The sequence below is a fragment of the Gouania willdenowi genome, chromosome 21 (assembly GCF_900634775.1).
Source record: "Gouania willdenowi chromosome 21, fGouWil2.1, whole genome shotgun sequence".
NCBI lineage: Eukaryota > Metazoa > Chordata > Actinopteri > Blenniiformes > Gobiesocidae > Gouania > Gouania willdenowi.
The window spans coordinates 12,738,940-12,759,116 of NC_041064.1; the positions used below are offsets into that span (position 1 = coordinate 12,738,940).

At 36.5% G+C, this 20,177-nt stretch overlaps 1 protein-coding gene across 2 annotated transcripts; it reads left to right on the forward strand.

The window, feature by feature from the left end:
• Positions 1 to 2,025: 2,025 nt before the first annotated feature.
• Positions 2,026 to 19,574, forward strand: LOC114455185 (glutamate decarboxylase 1-like). 2 transcript variants are annotated; one of them, XM_028436244.1, is made up of 19 exons: positions 2,026 to 2,248; positions 2,482 to 2,489; positions 2,997 to 3,042; positions 3,123 to 3,232; positions 4,542 to 4,604; positions 6,727 to 6,888; positions 7,730 to 7,972; positions 8,098 to 8,188; positions 11,977 to 12,089; positions 13,004 to 13,119; positions 13,221 to 13,300; positions 13,386 to 13,440; positions 14,467 to 14,583; positions 14,664 to 14,728; positions 16,276 to 16,354; positions 16,467 to 16,616; positions 17,001 to 17,108; positions 17,369 to 17,458; positions 18,394 to 19,574. In XM_028436244.1, exons 4-19 carry the CDS (start codon positions 3,136 to 3,138, stop codon positions 18,565 to 18,567), a joined length of 1,803 nt encoding a protein of 600 aa, XP_028292045.1. In that variant the 5' UTR covers positions 2,026 to 2,248; positions 2,482 to 2,489; positions 2,997 to 3,042; positions 3,123 to 3,135; the 3' UTR covers positions 18,568 to 19,574. The 2 variants fall into 2 exon arrangements, with proteins under 2 accessions (XP_028292045.1, XP_028292044.1); XM_028436243.1 differs by lacking the exon at positions 2,997 to 3,042 and having other exon boundaries at positions 2,026 to 2,489.
• The last annotated feature ends 603 nt before the right edge of the window (positions 19,575 to 20,177 follow it).

Genomic DNA, 20,177 nt, shown 5'->3' on the forward strand with positions numbered 1-20,177 from the left:
TTTTCCTGTGGCAGTGGATGGATGCAGGATGGATGCAGGATGGATGTGTAATCCAGAGAAAGGTTGTTATTATAATAAATATTGATTTCTTGATGCAGCCCTGGACAAAAACACCCAGATTTCAGTGTAAGTGGATATTTATTTACCTGTATGGCAGCACATTGTAGGTAAAAGTAATATTGTAAATATATATTGTTGTTTGCATCCAACTGTAAATTGTAATGTATTTGTGACTAAAAATGTCCAGATCACATATTGATATCCAATATCAGCAAAAAACTGAATATCTGATTAGACTTCCTGCATCTAAAATCTCCAATTTAACACATATATATGATTTATTGAGGTTATTTTTCATTAAAGTGTAGAATATTTTTTATGTTTTAATGTTAAATTTGATTTAACCCATTGGTTAATAAGAATTTAGTCATTTTTTTTCATACTTGCTGACTATTGTTCTCTGTTTGACTTGATCAAGCGTCTTCTAACTTTCCATACTGTAAGTATAATAAAAGTGTGTATGATTCTTGCTGATAATGTATTGGCTTATTATTGGAATTGGCCAATAAACAAGGCAGGAATATCGGAATACATTTTTTTTTATTTTATTTTATTTGTACCTTGTCTGCACACGCTGTTGAAGGTCAACGCTACATGTAGAACAATGTTTTTCGAGACAGCTATACATGTTTTATTATTTCAATGAAATAAATACATTTATTTTATTGCATAACTGTGACCATCACCAGCCCTACCTGTGGAAGGGAGAAAAAAGCTTTATTAAAGAGGGAATATAATAAAAGAGGGCAGTGTTACACCTTTATGAGGGGGGGAAAGGAACAGAGAAGAGGGAGTCAGGGTAGGACAATGGAAGGTGTAGGGAAAAGTCACCGACCAGTGTCATTACTGACTCCTACTTGAATTACATCTGTGTGAATAAAGATGTGGACGTCCATTAGTTAATTATAGCTCTCACTTTCTATTATAATAATTATGAATATTATTATTATTATAATAATAATATTATTATACTATTATAAAGTCCTTTTTTAAGGGCAATTTAAAATGAATAAGTCTGAAAGAACAAGTGAAAGGCTGTTTTAAATGTCACTTTTAATCAAAATCAACTAAATAATCCATTTAAAAACATAATGAGAATAATTATAAGAATGAGAATACAATTGAGATGATAAATAATCTAGCACTTTTGTCTCATACAGAGACGGTCCAGGTTTTTATTCCCTATGGTTGTCATGTGGAGTTTGCATGTTCTCTTTTTTTCTCTCTTTAGTTCCGATTTCCTCCACAGTCCAGTATTAATACGACTAATAATAGGTCATAGGTGTGTATGTCTGTAAACGTACCACCATCTGCACGATCAAGTGAATAAAGGATATCAAAGGATGGATGAACACAGAGTTATGGTGGTGCATAGCTCTAAAACAAAAGGCCACCTTTCATGTGTTGAGCGGTTTTCTGTCTGTCTGTGGATCTGTCTGTCTGTGGATCTGTCTGTCTGTGGATCCACAGCCTGCAGCGTCTGTTAATGCGTCTGTATCAGGGTAATAATCAGTGGGTTTATAGTCAGATCTATCAAACTGCATTTTTTCCATTCATGGACCACTGAGTTGCCCCCCATAGGAGTCATTTCTGGGTTTCTACTGCCACCTTGTGGAAAGCAACGTGTTGGACTATTTTCATGTCGTTGTCCCATTTTACATTTTCAGCAGCTGTGAGCTCTGAAAGTGGGAAACTGAAGGTGACAGGGAACAGGACATGGGTCATATTTGCATAAAAAAAATGTATTGTTTTTTTGTTTTTCTGGTGGTTTTATTTGAAATGGATACATGATGGAGATGATGGTGATGATGGTTTTTAAGAATGCTGATTGTGTTTCTTTCTCTTGTTTTTTTCCACAACAAAGAACCACCTCCACTCTCCCCCCCCCCCCCTCCCTCCCTCTACACCCCCCACCCACACACCCACCCTGCACGTTAATGTGTTGCTCATAACGTTAAACTTCAGGTCCAGCTTCGTGATCAGGATTCCAACCATGTTTGTATAGATCAGGAGGACACTCAAGCCTTCAGAGAAAGTCACACTTCATAGCTGTGGGCATATGAGTCGATGCCTGCTGCAGACTGCCAGCACAGCACAGCTCAGCTCTACTACAGCCTGTGCGCAATGACTGGAAGTCACAGCATTTTTGTCTCTGAATGTCACCAAACAAAGTGCTCCACAGATCAAGGTGACCTTCTGTGGGATTTATCAGTTTGAATCTCAGCTCTGGGCTTTATTTTTCTTTTTTCCTCTTTTTCTTCTTCTTCTTCTTCTGGCTGCACCGCATCAGCCTCTCCTCCAGGATTTAGTCTACTGATAAATTCACTCTTCTGTTTTTTATTCTGCTTCTTCTTCTTTTCTTTTCTTTTTTTTTTTAAATTTCTTTTTCTTTTTGGACTGCTCCACTTCACCTGGACACAGAACATCAGGTATGAGGCTTTTATTCCTTATGTGCAGCTGTCAGGGGTTGATCATTGGAGGTGATGCTCTAACAGGTGTTTATATCAGCACTTTTTAAACTATATGTGAATGTGAATGTGTGTGATTTATGAATGACGTCAAACTTTAAGGTTAACCTGTATTATTCACCTTGACATGCAGACGTGAGAGATTATTGATGGATTTCTAGATCATGCCATTCATATAGTTTATTTTATTTTATTTTATTTATTTTTTTTGTGCTGTGTTTGTTTTTTGTGCTACATTACATCATGTCACTATTGATGCAAAAGTATTTATATATAACAATAAACTATGGGACGTAGTGCAGTTTTAAATGTGGTTAGTTTGAAAGTTGTTAGAGCTGATTATTTATTCACGAATGCACTTGTTGAATATACATTTTATTTTTGTTCTATTTTATTTTATTTTTTTAAGATATTCTGTGTTGGGAATGTAATCATAAAAATAGTGATAGTTGCGCGTCTTATTCGCAGGGCGCGTTTCAAACACATCTATGGACAGATTTTGGTGATGGAGTTGGTGTGTTTTTTTTTAATACATATATATTTATATATATAAAGAGGTGAGCAGGTTTTTTTAGGTGAACATTTTTGGCACAGGGTCTGTGGAGTGATGGCGGCGTCTGCACCTTCCTCCTCCGCCTCCTCTTCCTCATCTACCGGTGGTGAAGCGGATCCCAACACGACTAATTTACGGCCGCCGGGCTCAAGTAGGTCCATCACTGATTAAATGCTATTTCATGGTGCTATTTACTTTGTCTGTCGGGCCATTCATCATTATTTTATGTAGGAGGGAGAAAGAGGAGGGGGTGAGGTGGTTGGGGGGGGGGGGGGGGGGTGATGGGGGGCAGGCATTCCTCCAACACAAATCACCGTTTACGAACCTCCCGGTACCGGCTGATGGAAGTCAGTCTGGAAACAAATATGAGGCTGTTTTCCCTATAATTTAGAATAAAAAACAAAACAACAACAACAACAACAAAAAAAAATTAAATTATTAGTTAATATTATTAATATGTTTTTAAATCGAGATTTTGATTGATTTCGATTAAAAGTCGACATTTAAAGCAGCCCTTGAGTTGCTGTTTTTTTTTTTGTTTTTTTTTTCCAGCCTTATTATTATTTTTTAAATTGCCCTTATATAAAAGGACTTTGGTCATTTTGAGCCACTTTTCAGTTTCCCCTCTCTGTGCTTTCACTGCCAGCTGCCAATTATAAAGAAGTGAACCAGATCACAGAGGTCTGAGATCATGCAGGTGCAGGAATAAATTGGGAGTAAAATTGAGAATGTGTGTGCGTGCGTGCGTGCGTGTGTGTTATCTGCTCATGTCAGCTGCAGTGTCTGAGAGATGCACTGATCCCAATCACATATAATACATATACCTACATGTTTTTTTTTTTTTTTTAGTGAAGCTGCACAAATGCAGTCTTTTTCTGCACCCACTATCTTTTATTCCTCTGCTGTTTGTTCCCTTCTTAGACTCATTTTGCTGCTCATTTCCTGAACAGGCCAATGATTTGTCTAATGATCCAAAGCCAGGGTGAAATTAAGGATGAGGGAGCTGCTGATCACCCCTCCTCCTCCTCCTCCTCCTCCTCCTCCTCCTCCTCTTCCTCCTCCTCCTCTTCCTCCTCCTCCTCCTCCTCCTTTTCCCTAAATTGCGGTTTTTGAGGATTTTTCTTTTACCCCCATCCCAGCCCTTCCCCTCCCTCTGGCTGGAAGCCACAGATAACGCAGTAATTCTCTATCTGTCAGTGCAGACTGACTCTTTTCTCACACACTCGCCTTTTAAGCAGCATCTTTTCACCCAATTAGCCTTTAGTCCGCCTCTGATTCTGCTCTAATTAATTACAAGTCCCTGCTGAGGTCATGGACAGCCTATAACACTCATATAAATGTAAAATAATCCCATGGCACTGTTGGAAACTAGTTCTGCTCCCTCGACCTCTATATCATGCATGTATATGGAAACTGTTGAAGGTTAAACAGAAATGTGAGGCTGTGTTCATGTATTTTAGGCTATGATGCTTGGTGTGGTGTCGCTCATGGATGTACAAGAAAACTGGGGATGAAAATCTGTGGTAAGTTCACATTTCAGCAATATTTTATTATATTTATGTGTGTCAGTTTAGCTCAAAGATGTGCAAAATTACATTTAATATATTAATTGTTAATTTTATTATCTTTATTTTTCTACTTTTTGTCATGGCAAACATTTGAAATCACAACCTGAAAAAAGACTTTTTGATATTTTTAATTCAAACTGTTTCTGAAAAGCTTTGTCCGACAAAAATAGAAGAAATTAATTCCTTTTGGTATACAATATAAATGGGATTAATTACCTAAAAATGTAAAATTGATGAAAAAAAGGAAAATAATGATCTTTGATGAATGGTTTCATTTTTTGTATAAACATAAACCCAAATCATCCAATTTTCCATTTATTTTAATTGATAATTATTTACTCTTTAAGTCACAGGCCGATCTGGACAGTCTGGCGTGCCAAAATTGTCCCGCGGGCCATGCTTGTTTACCAGCTTCATTTTTACCTTCAAGGGAAACTTTGGCACAATAGTTACAATAGTTACATGCAGGAATAAGTTGAATTTAGAAGATTATTGATTTTTCGTTTACCCAAGGACGAAAAAACAAAACAAAAACACATTAAACGACATTTTATATGCATTAAAAACAAACACACATAAAAAAAAAAAACTGGCACTCGAATTGTCCTTTTTTGTGATACAGTATATTTAAACAAGTAGATCTATAGATCTATGTGAGGGTATATATATATATATATATATATATATATATATATATATATATATATATATATATATATATATATATATATATCGTTAAAACAATCCCATCAGATCGTGGCTTTAGCCAACCAGATGAGTCTAGTACAACAGAAATCCATGAATTCTACTTTTAATAGACTCAGTTTCAATCTATTGAAAGCAACCAAGGACGAACGGACATCTGCCATAATGGTGACTGTCGTGCGTCAGTGCACACGGTCAGCTGGTTTCATTAGGCCGTAATTACACCACATAATCTAACTCATTTATGAAGCAAAAAGATACATAAATAATTTTTAAAAAAAAGAAAAAAAAGATGATTCATGATGTGATCTATTTATGCACATAATTCAGCTTTTGAAATTATCATTAAATATTGTCAAATCACGCTGAAGGGTTTTTTTTTTAGTTTTGGCTGCAGGTTCTTTGTTGTCCTGCTGGTTGTGCAACCTTTGACTTCAGTGTCAGAGACCTCAGGAACATTTCAGTGGTTGCATGACAGATCAGTGTTTCTATTTAATTTTATTCATATTTTTATTCTGTGTTATGCACAGTACATTCATGCTTCTCGGTAACAGTAAAGAAAGAAGAAGTGCATAGAACATGATAAGCAACAATATAGAAAGAAAAAAATAAAAATAAAAATAGACATTGTATAAAGGAAATGAAAATAAGGAAGTCCGAATTCTAAGTCGATCACGTGTATGTGTGTTTTTTTTTTAAAAGTTGATCAGTGTGTATTTATTTATTTTATTAAATGTTATATGCACAGTACATTCATGTTTATCAATAACAATATAAAAGTAATCAAACATGACATCATGAACAACAGTAATATAAAGGAATAAATAAAAATAGAGGCATTGTACAGTATATCAGGTCGATCTGCAGTCTGTTATGGCAGTGGGAGTTCTAATTATTAAATAAATAATTTATCAAATTAAATGCGTAGAAAGACTTCTTATTATTGATTAATTAATTTGATGGATTCTAATTTCTCTGTAAAGTGTGGGTTAGTTTTTCGGATATGGAATTCATCAAGCAAGGAAATCATCAGATTTATATATATAACAAAATGATTTATTTTACTGTCAGACTAACTGTAACTTTCTAAGTTGATCAGTGTTTGCTTTTGCCGGATGTGGTGATGATGATGATGATGATGATGACGTCACTGAACTCATCTCCCCAGAGCGCATAAATAGCGCAGCGTGGCCTCGTTTCCTCGTTAGAGCGCAGTGGAGTTCCCCACGCAGTGTGAGGGACAGAAGTAGATCAATCATAAGTCATTAAAGTTGGACCTGAAGAAGAAGAAGAAGAAGCTCCAGGCCTTAATGAGTCTCCATGGAGAGTGCATGCGCTCCTCCTCCAGGTTCACCTTCGTGCATGTGTGTAGGGTTCCTGCAGAAGAACAACAGTATGGAGGAGAGGACCAGGATGGTGACCTCCTTCAAAGAGCGCACAGCCAAGAACCTGCAGCTCACGTGTGATGATAACATGGGCGGAGACGCGCGCTTCAAAAGGAGCGAGAACGACTTCTCCAACCTGTTTGCAAGAGGTACTTCCTTTATTCACCCAAAACTTTATTAAACACCTAGAATTTAAAGAATGTGTTGGATTTAAATGTAAATAATCGATGTGAATACATTTTATCAACAGAAAAAAAAGTCAATACATTCCTTTGCATGCGTGTGTTCTTTTTCTGAATATTATTAATTCATTGGTTTCATTGGAATTAAAGGTTGCTTGAGCGCAACTTGTGAGCAAGTATGACATTAGATTAAAAGACAAGGGAAACTAACTCAAAGAAAGGGCAGCTTGTTTCACCTGAAATTCAATCTAGTTTTACCAGTAAACAGGTTTGTGTGAGAATAACCTTTAATGGAAAGTCTTTATAGCTCCATCAAAAATGACATGAGTTGTAAGGTATCAGGAAAAGGCCATTTTTAAAAACACAAACAATAAATGAAAAATGTTGACATTTAAATGTCAACATCATTCTTCAAATATAATTAGACATTTTTACAGTAATACATAATGTGCTTACACTCATAACAACATAACCCATGCATATATTTGGGAATTATCTGTCTTGTTTTGATATTTAAAGAAAATTATAAACTAATGTTTTTCTTTGGTTTTAAATGAAGTGAACACTAACCTATAATGTACATTCATTTCAATTATATACAGTATGTTATATGCTTATAGAAAATGGACCTTAAAGGTCTTCTACAATAATCGAAAGGATGACACGCTAAACAGGAGCAGCTAAAAGGAAAATTATTGACCAGTCAAACATTGATCTCCTGATGTCAGAAAAGGGGGAAACCTGCAGGCACTCCAAAACTGAAAAAATCCAAATGAAGAAAGATAAACTAAAAAGCCTGATATTGCAGATCTGCTGCCTGCCAAAAATGGAGAAGAACCAACCATGCAGTTCCTGCTGGAGGTCGTGGAAATCCTCACCAACTACGTAAAGAAGACTTTTGACCGGTCCACCAAAGTCCTGGACTTCCACCACCCCCATCAGCTTCTGGAGGGCATGGAGGGCTTTAACCTGGAGCTGTCTGAGCAGCCGGAGTCTCTGGAGCAGATCCTGGTGGACTGCAGGGACACCCTGAAATATGGCGTGAGGACAGGTGGGAGGTTTCTGCCGCTATAGCTGGATCAATACGGTTTTGCCGGCTCGCCCGGCACATTCTCACATTGATCAATTGTTCTGTCAGTGTGACGTCGCTTTTTGTTGTGTCTTTATCAAATGCAGGTCACCCCAGGTTCTTCAACCAGCTGTCCACTGGGTTAGACATTGTGGGTTTGGCAGGAGAGTGGCTGACCTCTACGGCCAACACTAACATGTGAGTTTACAGCGTAAATAAAGGCAGAGCGGAGCAGATACAGATGATATGTTTTCCTCTGGCTCTAAGAGGAATACCGTACTTAAAAGGATGTAGAGTAATTACTGCCTTTAACAGCACGCTCTAATAGATTGTCAATCATGCAAGGAAACAAAGAGGACAATGACATTTTTGCAGTTACATCCCAGTGGTATTGGACTGGGATGACATAACTCAGCCCTGCAGGCAAAAATAATTACATATTGATCAGTGTGCACAAAGTACATGGTGTTTTTGCCTCATGTTATGCTGGTTCCTGTGACATGATCACGGCAGGGGAGGATGCCACGGGTATCAGTACAAAGTGCTGTCACTTGTTTTCTCTTTCCATGGTCATTTCTCCTTTTTTATTTAGCTTTCTAAATACTCTCTTCAGACCACCACCACCACAGGAAACAGTTTTAGATTTAGACAACTTTATTTATCCCAAAGGGCAATTCAGTTTGGCAGTCCACCAGGCCATACATACATTTCAAACAGCAGACACAGACAGTAATAAAAGTCAGTATCTCATTTCCACATAGTTTTTAACCACCGTGTAGGTGCAAATTGGAAAAAACTGGGCAAGAAAAAAGTATAAAGTGATTAAAATGGGCCAAAAGCAGTCAAGAGTGGCCAAAAATGGGCAAATAAAGATGAACCAGGTGGTATGTAATGGCTAAAGGAAGCTTAAATGGGCAAAATGTGGCAAACATTAGTGAAAAAGGGCAAAAATGTGGAACAAAAAAGGCCAAATATTGGGAAAAAATGAAACAAGTGGTATTTATTGAGCAAAAGTTAGCTTATTTGGGTAAAAGGTGACCTTTTCTTTAATAATTTTTTTAGCTTTTTTGACCACCTGTTTTTTCCACCAAAAATGCAGATCTCTCTATTTTAACAATGCAGTGGAGACTATTTTTGTCTCGCAATTGACATTCAATTGAAACCAACCAGCTACAAGAATAATAGTTATGCTTCAAAATAACCATTTGTAGCCTGTGCCCCATGCATTGTCTGCATATAGTAAGAAACGGCTCAGCTTTTATACACATTTATTTTTTTTTTTATAGGAACCACATGTCATTTTAGATCATCAGACTCTCTTCTACTCATTTTGATGCAAATGTTTTGCTCAATAAATTGAGGTTTTAGAGAAAAAGAGGAATTTAGAGTTGCAGTAAAATATACTGACCACAACATTAACAAAAAGAAAAGGAAAACTAGAGGTTGGAGCTGAGTCATGCCAAAGCCTTTTCTAAAAAAATTTCTGGAAATGTCTGACAAATTCCTCACATTATAAGGGTCACATTTTAAATCAGAATCCAAAGGTAATCTTAACTTTATATTACAATCCCAATGGACATTTTGTTTCCTTTTACTGCTTCAGTCATGATCTCATTACAATTCTATGATTTTATTTAGCGGACGCTTTTGTCCAAACGTACAACACAAGCAGGAATTTACATGTTCGGTTCTTCTTAAGGTTCTTTTATTGAACAGCTTGAGAACAGATGAAAAGAGATGTTTATTCTAGTTATAGTCACAAATAAAGTTTTTAGCAGGCCTGCTGTTCCTTAATCTAAGCACACACGCAGGTGGCGAGCAAAAAATGAGTGTGTTAAAAAGTGAAAGGGTCGAACAGATCTCCTATGGGCGGGGTTCTACCCCGTACAATGAGGAAGGCTGGTAAAAAAAAAAAACATGTTTTGGCCATATATTTTCACAATCCAGTCATGTGTAAATAGTGCACAGTTGTGTGTGAGAGTTGGAACCAGGCATGTAGCTAAAGCAACAGAGTGTCACATCCTAGATAAGATAAAATAGTTCACAGACTTTGAAAAATAAGGAAATATGTTTCAGACAGGAGAGAAAACCCTTTGTAAGTTCAACAAAGTGCTTAAAGTTTGATTGGTGCTATCTACTTAGAAGACGAGCCTTGTAGTTAAAGGCCCTTTATCTTATTGACAGCCTCCATGTGAATAACTGGAACCAGAGGGTGTATGTAGGTGACTTACACTCTAATTTACCTTTTTTAATGACTCCATCAACCCTAATTACCCCTGGCACATATTGACTGACACTACATCGAAAATCACATTCAAGTCTTACACAATCACGCTGAGCGAGGATGCGTCCACGGATATTATTGTGCGACATCTGTGAAGTGGCATCTGACATGTTTATTTTCCAGCCTCCTGTCATGTTTCTGTGTGGTGAAGATGCTGTAGGGCATGATGTGACATACTGTAATCTTCCACTCATTCACTCGCTGTCTTTGCTTGAATAGACAGATAGATCAGCCTGTTTCTACACCGTAATGTCACATGGGTTGTGCTGTTCTCTAAGGCGGTCCGCTCAGTGGGGCGATTACAGCAAATCTCTGTGTGGAGTTTGCATGTTTTCCCTGAGCACGTAGAGGTCACTGAAGGGTCATCTCTGCGTCATCATGTTTTACAAAGGTTTATAACATGGAAAAGGGACATCACAATCACAATCAGAATCAGAAATACTTTATGTATGCCAGGGGGGAAGCACTTTGTTACAGAGGCTCGAGAAATATCACAAATAAAAAAGAATAAAGAAAGAAAGAAGGAAGACAGTTAATTAAATAAGGATTAAATACAAGTGCACACATTACTGTAGAAAAAAATACAACAAGATAAAAAATAAAATGATGTAATACATATGTATAAATGTACAACTATCATACAGATATATACAATAATCAACATGCAAGAAAAGATAACACCACTTTGAATTTATGGGTGTTTTTGATGGAGGAAACTTTATCGGGTTAAAATCTCTACAAAATAAAAGCAGACAGAAAACAAGAGCACACTTTAAAGGCTTGGTAGAAATATTGTCCCCCATTATTGATAAGTAGGTCCTAATGTATATGGGCACCCCTATTTTATTTTTTTTTTTTATTCAATTACAAAGTACTGATTTTTTTTTTTTTTTTTTTTTTTTTAATTTTGCAAGTGATGAGAAATTTAGATTGAAAAAAAATAAAAAATAAAAAATTAACACTGATCCAGAATCAGTATATTGATCTGTATCCCTCCATTATTTAATGGAATCTTCCATGGCCTAAGGTCTTCATTTGGTTAAACATTTTGTCAGAATCTGTTTCGTACTTTTGACGTAATTCTGCAAACAGACAAAGAAAATAAACAAAACAAACGCTGGTGAAATGTAATCTCACTAAACGAGTTACGTTATAAGGAGGGTCTTCTAGAAGCGACCAATCAGAAGGGAGTTAAAGGGTGAAGTGAGACTGTGAAGCAGTGGAGTGTGGCAGGAAGCAGGGCTAAGAGGGGAGTAAAAGCTACATGGGATGTGTTGTATTATATGAAGAATGTGCTGTCGAGGATAACACCAACACTCTTCACCCCAGGGGAGAGAATCATGGAGGAGCTGTTAGTGGATATAATGAAACATTGGTTAGAGTGGATTTAGTACAACTTATTAGCGTCACTGTTTTCACAAATTTTGACTTGAGCAAATTGTTGAAGTTAAATTTATTCATGTAGGCACTCAGAAACATAATCGAGCTACATGTGTTTATTACAGGAGGATGTGATCAAGGGGAGTATGTATACGTAATGTTCAATAACTACTAATTAGTTGCTGTAATCAATGGGAGTGAAATGTCGTTCAAAGAAAGTTGTTTAAAAAAGAAGAAGAAAAACGGTCAAAAGCAAAGGAGTTCATTGAGTGGATGGATGGTGATAACTTTCAGTAAACGTGTCTTTATTTGTTTTCTCCAGGTTTACGTATGAGATAGCACCGGTTTTTGTGCTCATGGAGCAACTCACACTGAAAAAGATGAGAGAGATCGTCGGCTGGCCTGATGGAGAGGGTGATGGGATATTTTCTCCAGGTAAAAGAACTCACGTGAACATGTGTTAAAGAAGGAACTACTACAAAGGCCCCTGAATGTGTCATTACCATGATAGGAGGTGGATAGAGTAGTCAAAATGTACTTTGTTACTTTAGATGAATATGACACAAGTGAAAGTAAAAAGTAGTTCTCCAAATAGTTACTTGAGTAAGAGTACTGGTATGTAAGGATTCAGCAAAAAAACTACCCAAGTACTGAGTAACTGTTGAGCAACTTCTGATTTATTTATTTTCTATTCAGAGCGTGAACGTCAAATAGACAAAAATATAAACTAGGAATGTGCAAATTCAGACATTGCCCAACAATATTACTTTAACTAAAACAATAGTAAAAAATAAAATAAAAAAATGCCAAAATCAGCCACAATAAGTGGTGTTAGATTGAATATTGTAGACTGTACGATAAATATGGATAAAATGTGATCCAGGGTTGTTCTGCCTCTTTTGATTGTGAGTCGCACACATTTCTTCTGTTGTTTCCAACATATTTCACGTAAATTACTCACTTTATTTCTGTGTGTTGGGCCGCGGGGATTTTGTGTGCGGTCACGTGACTGCCTGGCTCCGTTTGATTGGTGAAATGAGTCCAACGTCACCCCTAGTGACGATAAAACAGAGTCACGTGACTGCAACCGAGGCAGACGTCTCCCTGACACACCAAAACGAATCAGTCCTGCAAGCAATAATAGATAGATTAGAATAAAAGTAGCGAGAAGAATGTAACGCAATGTAATGGAGTCAAAGTAACGTTTCCTTTTCACAAAAATACTCAAGTAAAAGTATGAAGTATAGGGCATTAAAACTACTCTGACAAGTATAGTTTACTCAAAAAGTGACTGAAGTAACTGTAGCTCGTTACTGTCCACCTCTGACTATGATGTTTGAATCCAACAGGAGGAGCAATTTCCAACATGTACAGCGTGATGATAGCGCGATACAAGTTCTTCCCTGAAGTAAAAACCAAAGGCATGACGGCTGCTCCCAGACTCATCCTGTTCACCTCAGAGCACGTCAGTCCAACACTGTGTCACCTTATCTCTCATCTACTGTACAAACATCTGGACGTGTTCCTTCATCTTAAACTGTGACTGTTGGGTTTTTGTTCCTGCAGAGCCACTATTCCATCAAGAAAGCCAGCGCCGCTCTCGGCCTCGGAACAGAGAACCTGATCCTTTTAAAGACGGATGAAAGGTTTGTTTAGTGTGTCACCTTAATACACACTCAGGAGTTAAACATCACGTCCCTGAATGACCTTTGTCTGTCCCCTCGTTTTCAGAGGACGAGTCATTCCCGCAGATTTGGAAGCCAAAGTAATCGAGGCCAAACAAAAGGTAAAATGCCAGCAATAATAAAACTCATCGCCCAGTAATGAAGGAAAAAGTCAGTGTGCTGGAGCAGTGAGGAGATTATAACAAGGTTAATGTGTCAGGCTGTTCATATGTGATGCTGCACGAGAACAAAGTATCTCTCTTTTCTAAAGAAAGCTGATGAGAAAGCACATTTTCTCTGCAGAGTTCATTATTCATCTTATTCTAATACATATGGGCACAACTTCCTGTTTGATAGAATAAGTTAGGAACAGTAAACAAGTGATCGATCAATAAAAAGAAGTCATTGTATTTCTTTATTTAAACATCTCTAAGATATTCTTTATATGATCAAACTGGGAATAATGTCATCAGTTAGTTACAAGTTTACTAGCTCTTGTTGAGAATGAGAAAGACTAATTTAATATTTAATATTCACATTTAATTGATTTATCACTAAGGGAGCTTTAGGAACATGGCAGAGGTGCAAATATCCTGTAAGTAGAAGTATTGTTACTTGTTTGTTTACTCAAGTACATTCACAAGTAAGTCATACATAAAATACTCAAATACAAGTAAAAGTAGCTCAATTAAATAGTAGTCAAAGTTAAAGTTACTAGTTTCTTTCACCTCCCACATTATTTTCCACAAAGGCACCTGTGTGAAATTAAAGGTTTGTCAAAATGTACAATTATTTTAAAAATAAAATTAACACCAATTAATTCAAATCAAAATAATAAAATTATCATGCTCTAAGTATAAATACATTCATGAACTCTAAAACTGAGAAAATAACCTCCATTGAAAGCTGTTTTGGCGCCGTGCATTACGTTACGTTTAATCATCCGTTGATCATTTTCAAACAAAAAATAATAATTTACTCAGTAAAGGTTGGGTGTAGAAATGTCAGGAATGACTTTACTTCTTTTAAAACGTACTTAAGTACATCTAAATTACCCATAAAAGCAACTCAATCACAGTAACGTGAGTACTTGTAATCTGTTACTTTCACCTCTGCAACACCTCTGTTTTCCTGGTTCTTTCTTGCAGGGTTCTGTGCCTCTGTTTGTGAACGCCACCGCTGGCACTACTGTCTACGGAGCCTTCGATCCTATTAATGAAATCGCAGACATATGTGAAAAGTACAACATATGGCTTCATGTGGATGTAAGGAAATTAAGCTCTTTAATTAAACTGTGAGCATTAAGAGGGTGTGAGCTAACCATAGTGTGCGCTGGGCCGTGCAGGGAGCGTGGGGAGGAGGTCTGCTGATGTCCAGGAAACACAGGCACAAACTCAGCGGAGTAGAGAGGTAAGCTCACCTCCATTTTAACCTTCTATTTGAATTTATATTGTGTCAGAGTTCAGGTTCAGGGTTCAGGTGCCTTTATTTGTACCCATCGGTTACATAGATTTGTTTTGAAATCATGTGAAATTCATCCTTTTCACCCTTAATCTACAAAACATAACAAGCTAAACAACACAATCTGTCTATATAATGATTAAAATACTCTTAGTTGCACAAATAAAATATAAAAGGGATAAAAAGACAGAATAAATAAGTAAGAGTGTGACTCACCCAGTTAACTACTTGACCATTTGCCCATTTGGTCGATGGACTTTCTTTGTTTTAAAGGTATCTGACCGAACCAAAAGATAACTAAAGAAAAAGATCAAATTGACTCAATAAAAGCACAATAAAATATGGTCATAATGGTATATGGTCAATGTGAAAGTATAAGCAAGTTTCCTCAGACAGTGTAAGACAGTGTCTTACCACATCAGAGTTCTCTTTCAATGTCACTGATCACTCACCAGTTCCGTTCTGGATGGATTCACTTCAATCAAAAATGGATTTTACAATAAAAGCAGAAAAAAATGACATTCTTCCTTCCCAGAGTAGGAAAAGTTGATCATTTACATAATTGTAATTGGAAAAAGTCTGCAGACGTCATTAAAAGTTTACTAACAAATTCAAATGTAGTTTTCTTATCTCCAAACTTGTAAGAGTTCCAGTCTGCTGCAGTGTTCAATATAATTCAACATTAATGCAGTGGTTCTCAACCAGCTGTTTAGCTATACACTGGTGTAGAACATCTTTGTCGTTTATGATCTTAATGTTTCTATGGATTGTCCCTTCAAATGAAGACTAAAAAAATATTTAAAAAAAAAACTCTTTTCAAATCTATTTGTATTGCCTGAATTGAATTGTTTTGAGCAACAAAAATGGCGGAAAAGGTGATGAAATTAGAGTGGCCAAAAAACAGACAGAAAAAGTGGTAAAAGGGGTTCAAAGTGTCATTATTAGAATAATTAGTTTAAACTGGCAAATAATGGGCATGACAAATTGTGAATGTGGTTAAATTGGCTAAAATTAGCATATTAAATATGGTGAAAAGAGGTTAAAAATGACAATAATAGGTCAACATATGTGACATTACTGTTGGTGGGAAAAGTGATGGAAAGGGTTTATAAGTGTAAAAAATGTGCAGAAAAGGCATTGAATTTTGATGGAGAAGTGGCAGAAATGAGAGGAATGTAGCAAAAATCCATTAAAATGAGTAAAAATATGGCCAGAAAAAGGCATGAAAAAAGGTTAAAATATGGCAAGTTTGGTGTAATTGCAGAAAAAGGTTAAAAATAAGTAAAAATGGTCTCAAATTGTTAGAAACATATTTTTGGTTTCTTGAAGGCGTCTGGCAACCCCCTCCCAGTGCCTTGTGACCCCAGGTTGAGAACTTTTGCATTAATGCACATAGAGGGGGTGAAGACCTGCTCATGTGCTTCATACTGGTGCTGATTGAGTAGTGAAAGTAGAACACTTATTATATTTCTATATACTGTTTAATATGTGTGCAGGGCCAACTCAGTTACGTGGAATCCTCATAAGATGATGGGAGTTCCACTGCAGTGCTCTGCCATTCTGGTCAGGGAGAGGGTGAGTGTGTGTCAGTGTGTCCCCAACACATGCGTAGGCCTACATACTGTACATACTGTACATACACAGTCCCAGTCTTTCTCTTGTCTTATCACATCTGCTTTTCCTGCAGGGTTTGTTACAAGGCTGTAACTCCATGTGTGCGGGATACCTCTTCCAACCAGACAAACAGTACGATGTGACGTACGACACGGGGGATAAGGCCATTCAGTGTGGACGCCATGTTGACATCTTTAAGTTTTGGCTCATGTGGAAAGCAAAGGTGTGTGTTTTTAATAGTCATACGTTTTTCCCCCTATGCAGCATGTTTTAGCTGCTGCCCATAAAGACCAGCTTGTTGTCAGGCTTTCTGTAGAGCTGCATTAGGACAATCATCAGATTCATGTGTGTTAGAGCAGGACGACATGTGACATGAGCACGCCTGCTGTAAGGAAATCAAACTGATTATGCTTCAAATTTGACATTTGTTTTTAAAACTTGAAACTTGTTAGATATCTGGTTACTATATGTTGGCTTTGTGGTTCTACAGCTCCTATCTACTGCGCAATTAATTTTTGCATTAGCTATTCTATCTCATATCAGCTGTATGTTTACCTTAGGTGTCAGGAGAAGATGAATAACCCTTCTTTTATCGTCCTTCTAACAGGGAACTGTTGGGTTTGAGCAGCACATTGACAAGTGCCTGGACCTTTCGGCGTATCTCTACAATAAGATTAAAAACCGAGAAGGCTATGAGATGGTTTTTGATGGAGAGGTGAGAGAATCATTTTAAAAATGTTTTTCAATTTACTCACAACTGCGATGCAAAAGTGGAGATAATCACTGTTATCTCTGTTTTCTTCACACACAATGCACAGATGGATAGATGAGCGCGACCTTTCAGTCGTTCTCCTCTTTTTTAGGATGGATTGACTCATTCTGTTTGGCAGACGTGATGACAAGAAACGATTTGATGGCTGAGAGCAGCTTTTGTCAGCTCTCGTTAAAAATATTGTCTATGTTTTGTCTTATCAGCCGCAGCACACCAATGTCTGCTTTTGGTACTTTCCTCCGAGCCTGCGCAGCATTCCTAATGGTGAAGAGAGTCGGGAGCGGCTGCACAAGGTAATGACTCATTCATCTGCCTTTTAAGACCTCATTTCTTCTTTCTCCACCCCGGCAGACTGAACATCTATTTTTACTTTGATTTTGATGGCCACATGTGGCCCTCAATTAATTTGTGTGTGGCCCCTAAAGTAAATACACAAAATACATAAAAAAAACCGACAAAATGACAGAAAACACACAAAATGATGCCAAAAAGATACAAAACAATGACATAAACACACAAACTCCACAAACAAATAAAATGACATAAATCACACAAAATAAAGGAGACATAACAACAGTAAAAAAATGACTCTAAAAATGACAATATTACTGAAAAATACACAAAATGACTCAAAAAAGACACAAAACAATAGATATTCTCCAAGTGACTCCAAAAACATACAATATTACAGAACAAATATACAAAATGACTCCACAAAAAGGATACAAAACAACATGAAAAATAGATAAATTTACTCCAAAACACACAACATGACAGAAAAACATATGACACCAATAAGTAAAAACACACACTACAATAGAAATACACAAAACAACAACACGAATACACAAAATCACTCCAAAAAGATACAAAAGAATAACAAAAATACACAAAATGACTTCAAAAACAAACAAAATGACACCAATAAGGAATAACCGACAAAAGTACAATAAAACATACACAAGATGTCAACATAAATATACAAAATGACTCCAAAAATAAAAACCAAAGACCATACAACAAGAACAAGAATATACAAAAATTAAAGTGGGAAAAAAACATAAATCCACAAAAACATTTACACTATAATACATATTACACTTTCCTGTATTACTCCATAAATTGGTTATTGGTTATGGATCAGACAATCACATTTTTGTGTAAACACCAGTTATGTACAAACACGACTGCACCTTCATGTTTCTGTACTGTACATTCTATTCCAAAGGTGGCCCCTAAAATCAAGGCAATGATGATGGAGTCTGGGACGACGATGGTGGGCTATCAGCCACAGGGAGAGAAGGTGAACTTCTTCCGCATGGTCATCTCCAACCCAGCGGCCACCATGTCTGACATTGACTTCCTGATCGAGGAGATTGAGCGACTGGGGCAGGATTTGTAAGAACAATACTGTTAGGAGTCCTGATTAGAATTGTGCAATACTTTAGTGCCGTGACATATTCAATCTATGTTCAATCTCTACAATGGCCTTTTATCCCATTAGAAGACGGCCATCAACTAAAAATGAGTAAGAAAGTTTGGCCTGTGTGTTATTTTCTCTGTTATTGACTGATCAATGATTTTAAAAAAATGGCAATATTCATGTAAAAAACGCGATATGCAAGAAAATCTTAAGACAATATATTAAATACAAAATATTTGTGGATACACGAAAGCAAAAATACCTAAAAACTCTAAAATAGATGATTTAACAAAGCACAGTAGAGAATCTAAAATAATGGCATTGGAATATATTATTTATATCAACTATAATCATTATATCAATGGCACATTACAGCTGTTATTCCTTTGAGATATAAACATGAATGGATATATAATGCATTCCTTGTCACAAGTCACGTACTTGGTTGCTGTATTTCTAGACCTTTGTGTAGATTGTGTATAGTATTGTTACATGTGTAATAAGCAGATCCTACCGTATAGAATGTAATAGATGAATCACTTTATATTATGAGATTATAAATGTGAATATCTGCTACTGATCCATTTGTAATGTATTCTCCTTCCTGTTTTGGAGCCACTGCTTTACTACAGTGTTTGAAATAATTTGTTATGTGAGTAATTGTGAACCAAAGAAGGGTTAAGTTACCTGATTACCTGTATTCTCCCTCATTGATGGATTCGACACGTGTCCGTACACACGTATTTAAATAAATAGACACCTTTTAACTCTAGTGCAATCAATGTTGTGTAACTGTGCAACGTCTTTGTGGTTCCGCTTTGGTTAACAATTAAAAAGCACAACGCTAAACGTGGGGTATTGCCTCTGTTTCAAGGACGTATTAATGTCTGTATTAAATGTGATATGTGGAGTAAAACTGTAACATGCGCATCACATGTTTATGTAAAGGAGACACAGTTTGTTTTTTTTTTTAAATGAGATTTATTGAGCACATTGTACTGTACATTCCTGAATAGTCAGGACAAAACATGCTCCGTCATAGTCGCACTTTAACCAATCATTTGCAGAGGATTACTGTTGAGCTGTTGTACAATTCTTTGCAGTTTGTCACTTTGAAACTTTGCAAATAAACATATATGTTAAACATTAATATTGTGTGAAGATCTACCTTTTATTTGTATTTAATGAACACACTCGGTCTCATTCATTGTAGGGACTGCTTTGACGGCGTTATATATCTTTAATAAGGATGTAACGATTCACTCAACTCCCGATACGATTCGATTCACGATACTGGGTTCACGATACAATTCTCTCACGATTTATTTTACAAAATGGGACTCTAGACAAATTTACGGTAATACGGTACTATTTTCCTTTTATTTTTCATTGTCAAAAGAATTCCTTGATAAACTATTCAAAACAATGCAATTTAACTAAAAATAAATCTTGAATTAAAGAAATAAAGGAATAATACAAATGAAAATGAAGCCTATTAATTTAAATTCTGGTTCTATAATAAACAATGCAAAACTGCAAATTAGTTCTTTTTCTTTTAAAAGTGCAACTGAAAATGTATTTTGTGCCTT

What these genes read in the sequence shown, in the direction of transcription:
- LOC114455185 (XM_028436243.1), top strand. Translation starts at nt 3,136, where the DNA reads ATGGCGGCGTCTGCACCTTCCTCCTCCGCCTCCTCTTCCTCATCTACC. An exon ending in TAATCGAGGCCAAACAAAAG is followed by an intron (nt 13,441 to 14,466) that starts GTAAAATGCCAG and finishes TCTTTCTTGCAG; the next exon opens with GGTTCTGTGCCTCTGTTTGT. An exon ending in AGATGGTTTTTGATGGAGAG is followed by an intron (nt 17,109 to 17,368) that starts GTGAGAGAATCA and finishes TTGTCTTATCAG; the next exon opens with CCGCAGCACACCAATGTCTG.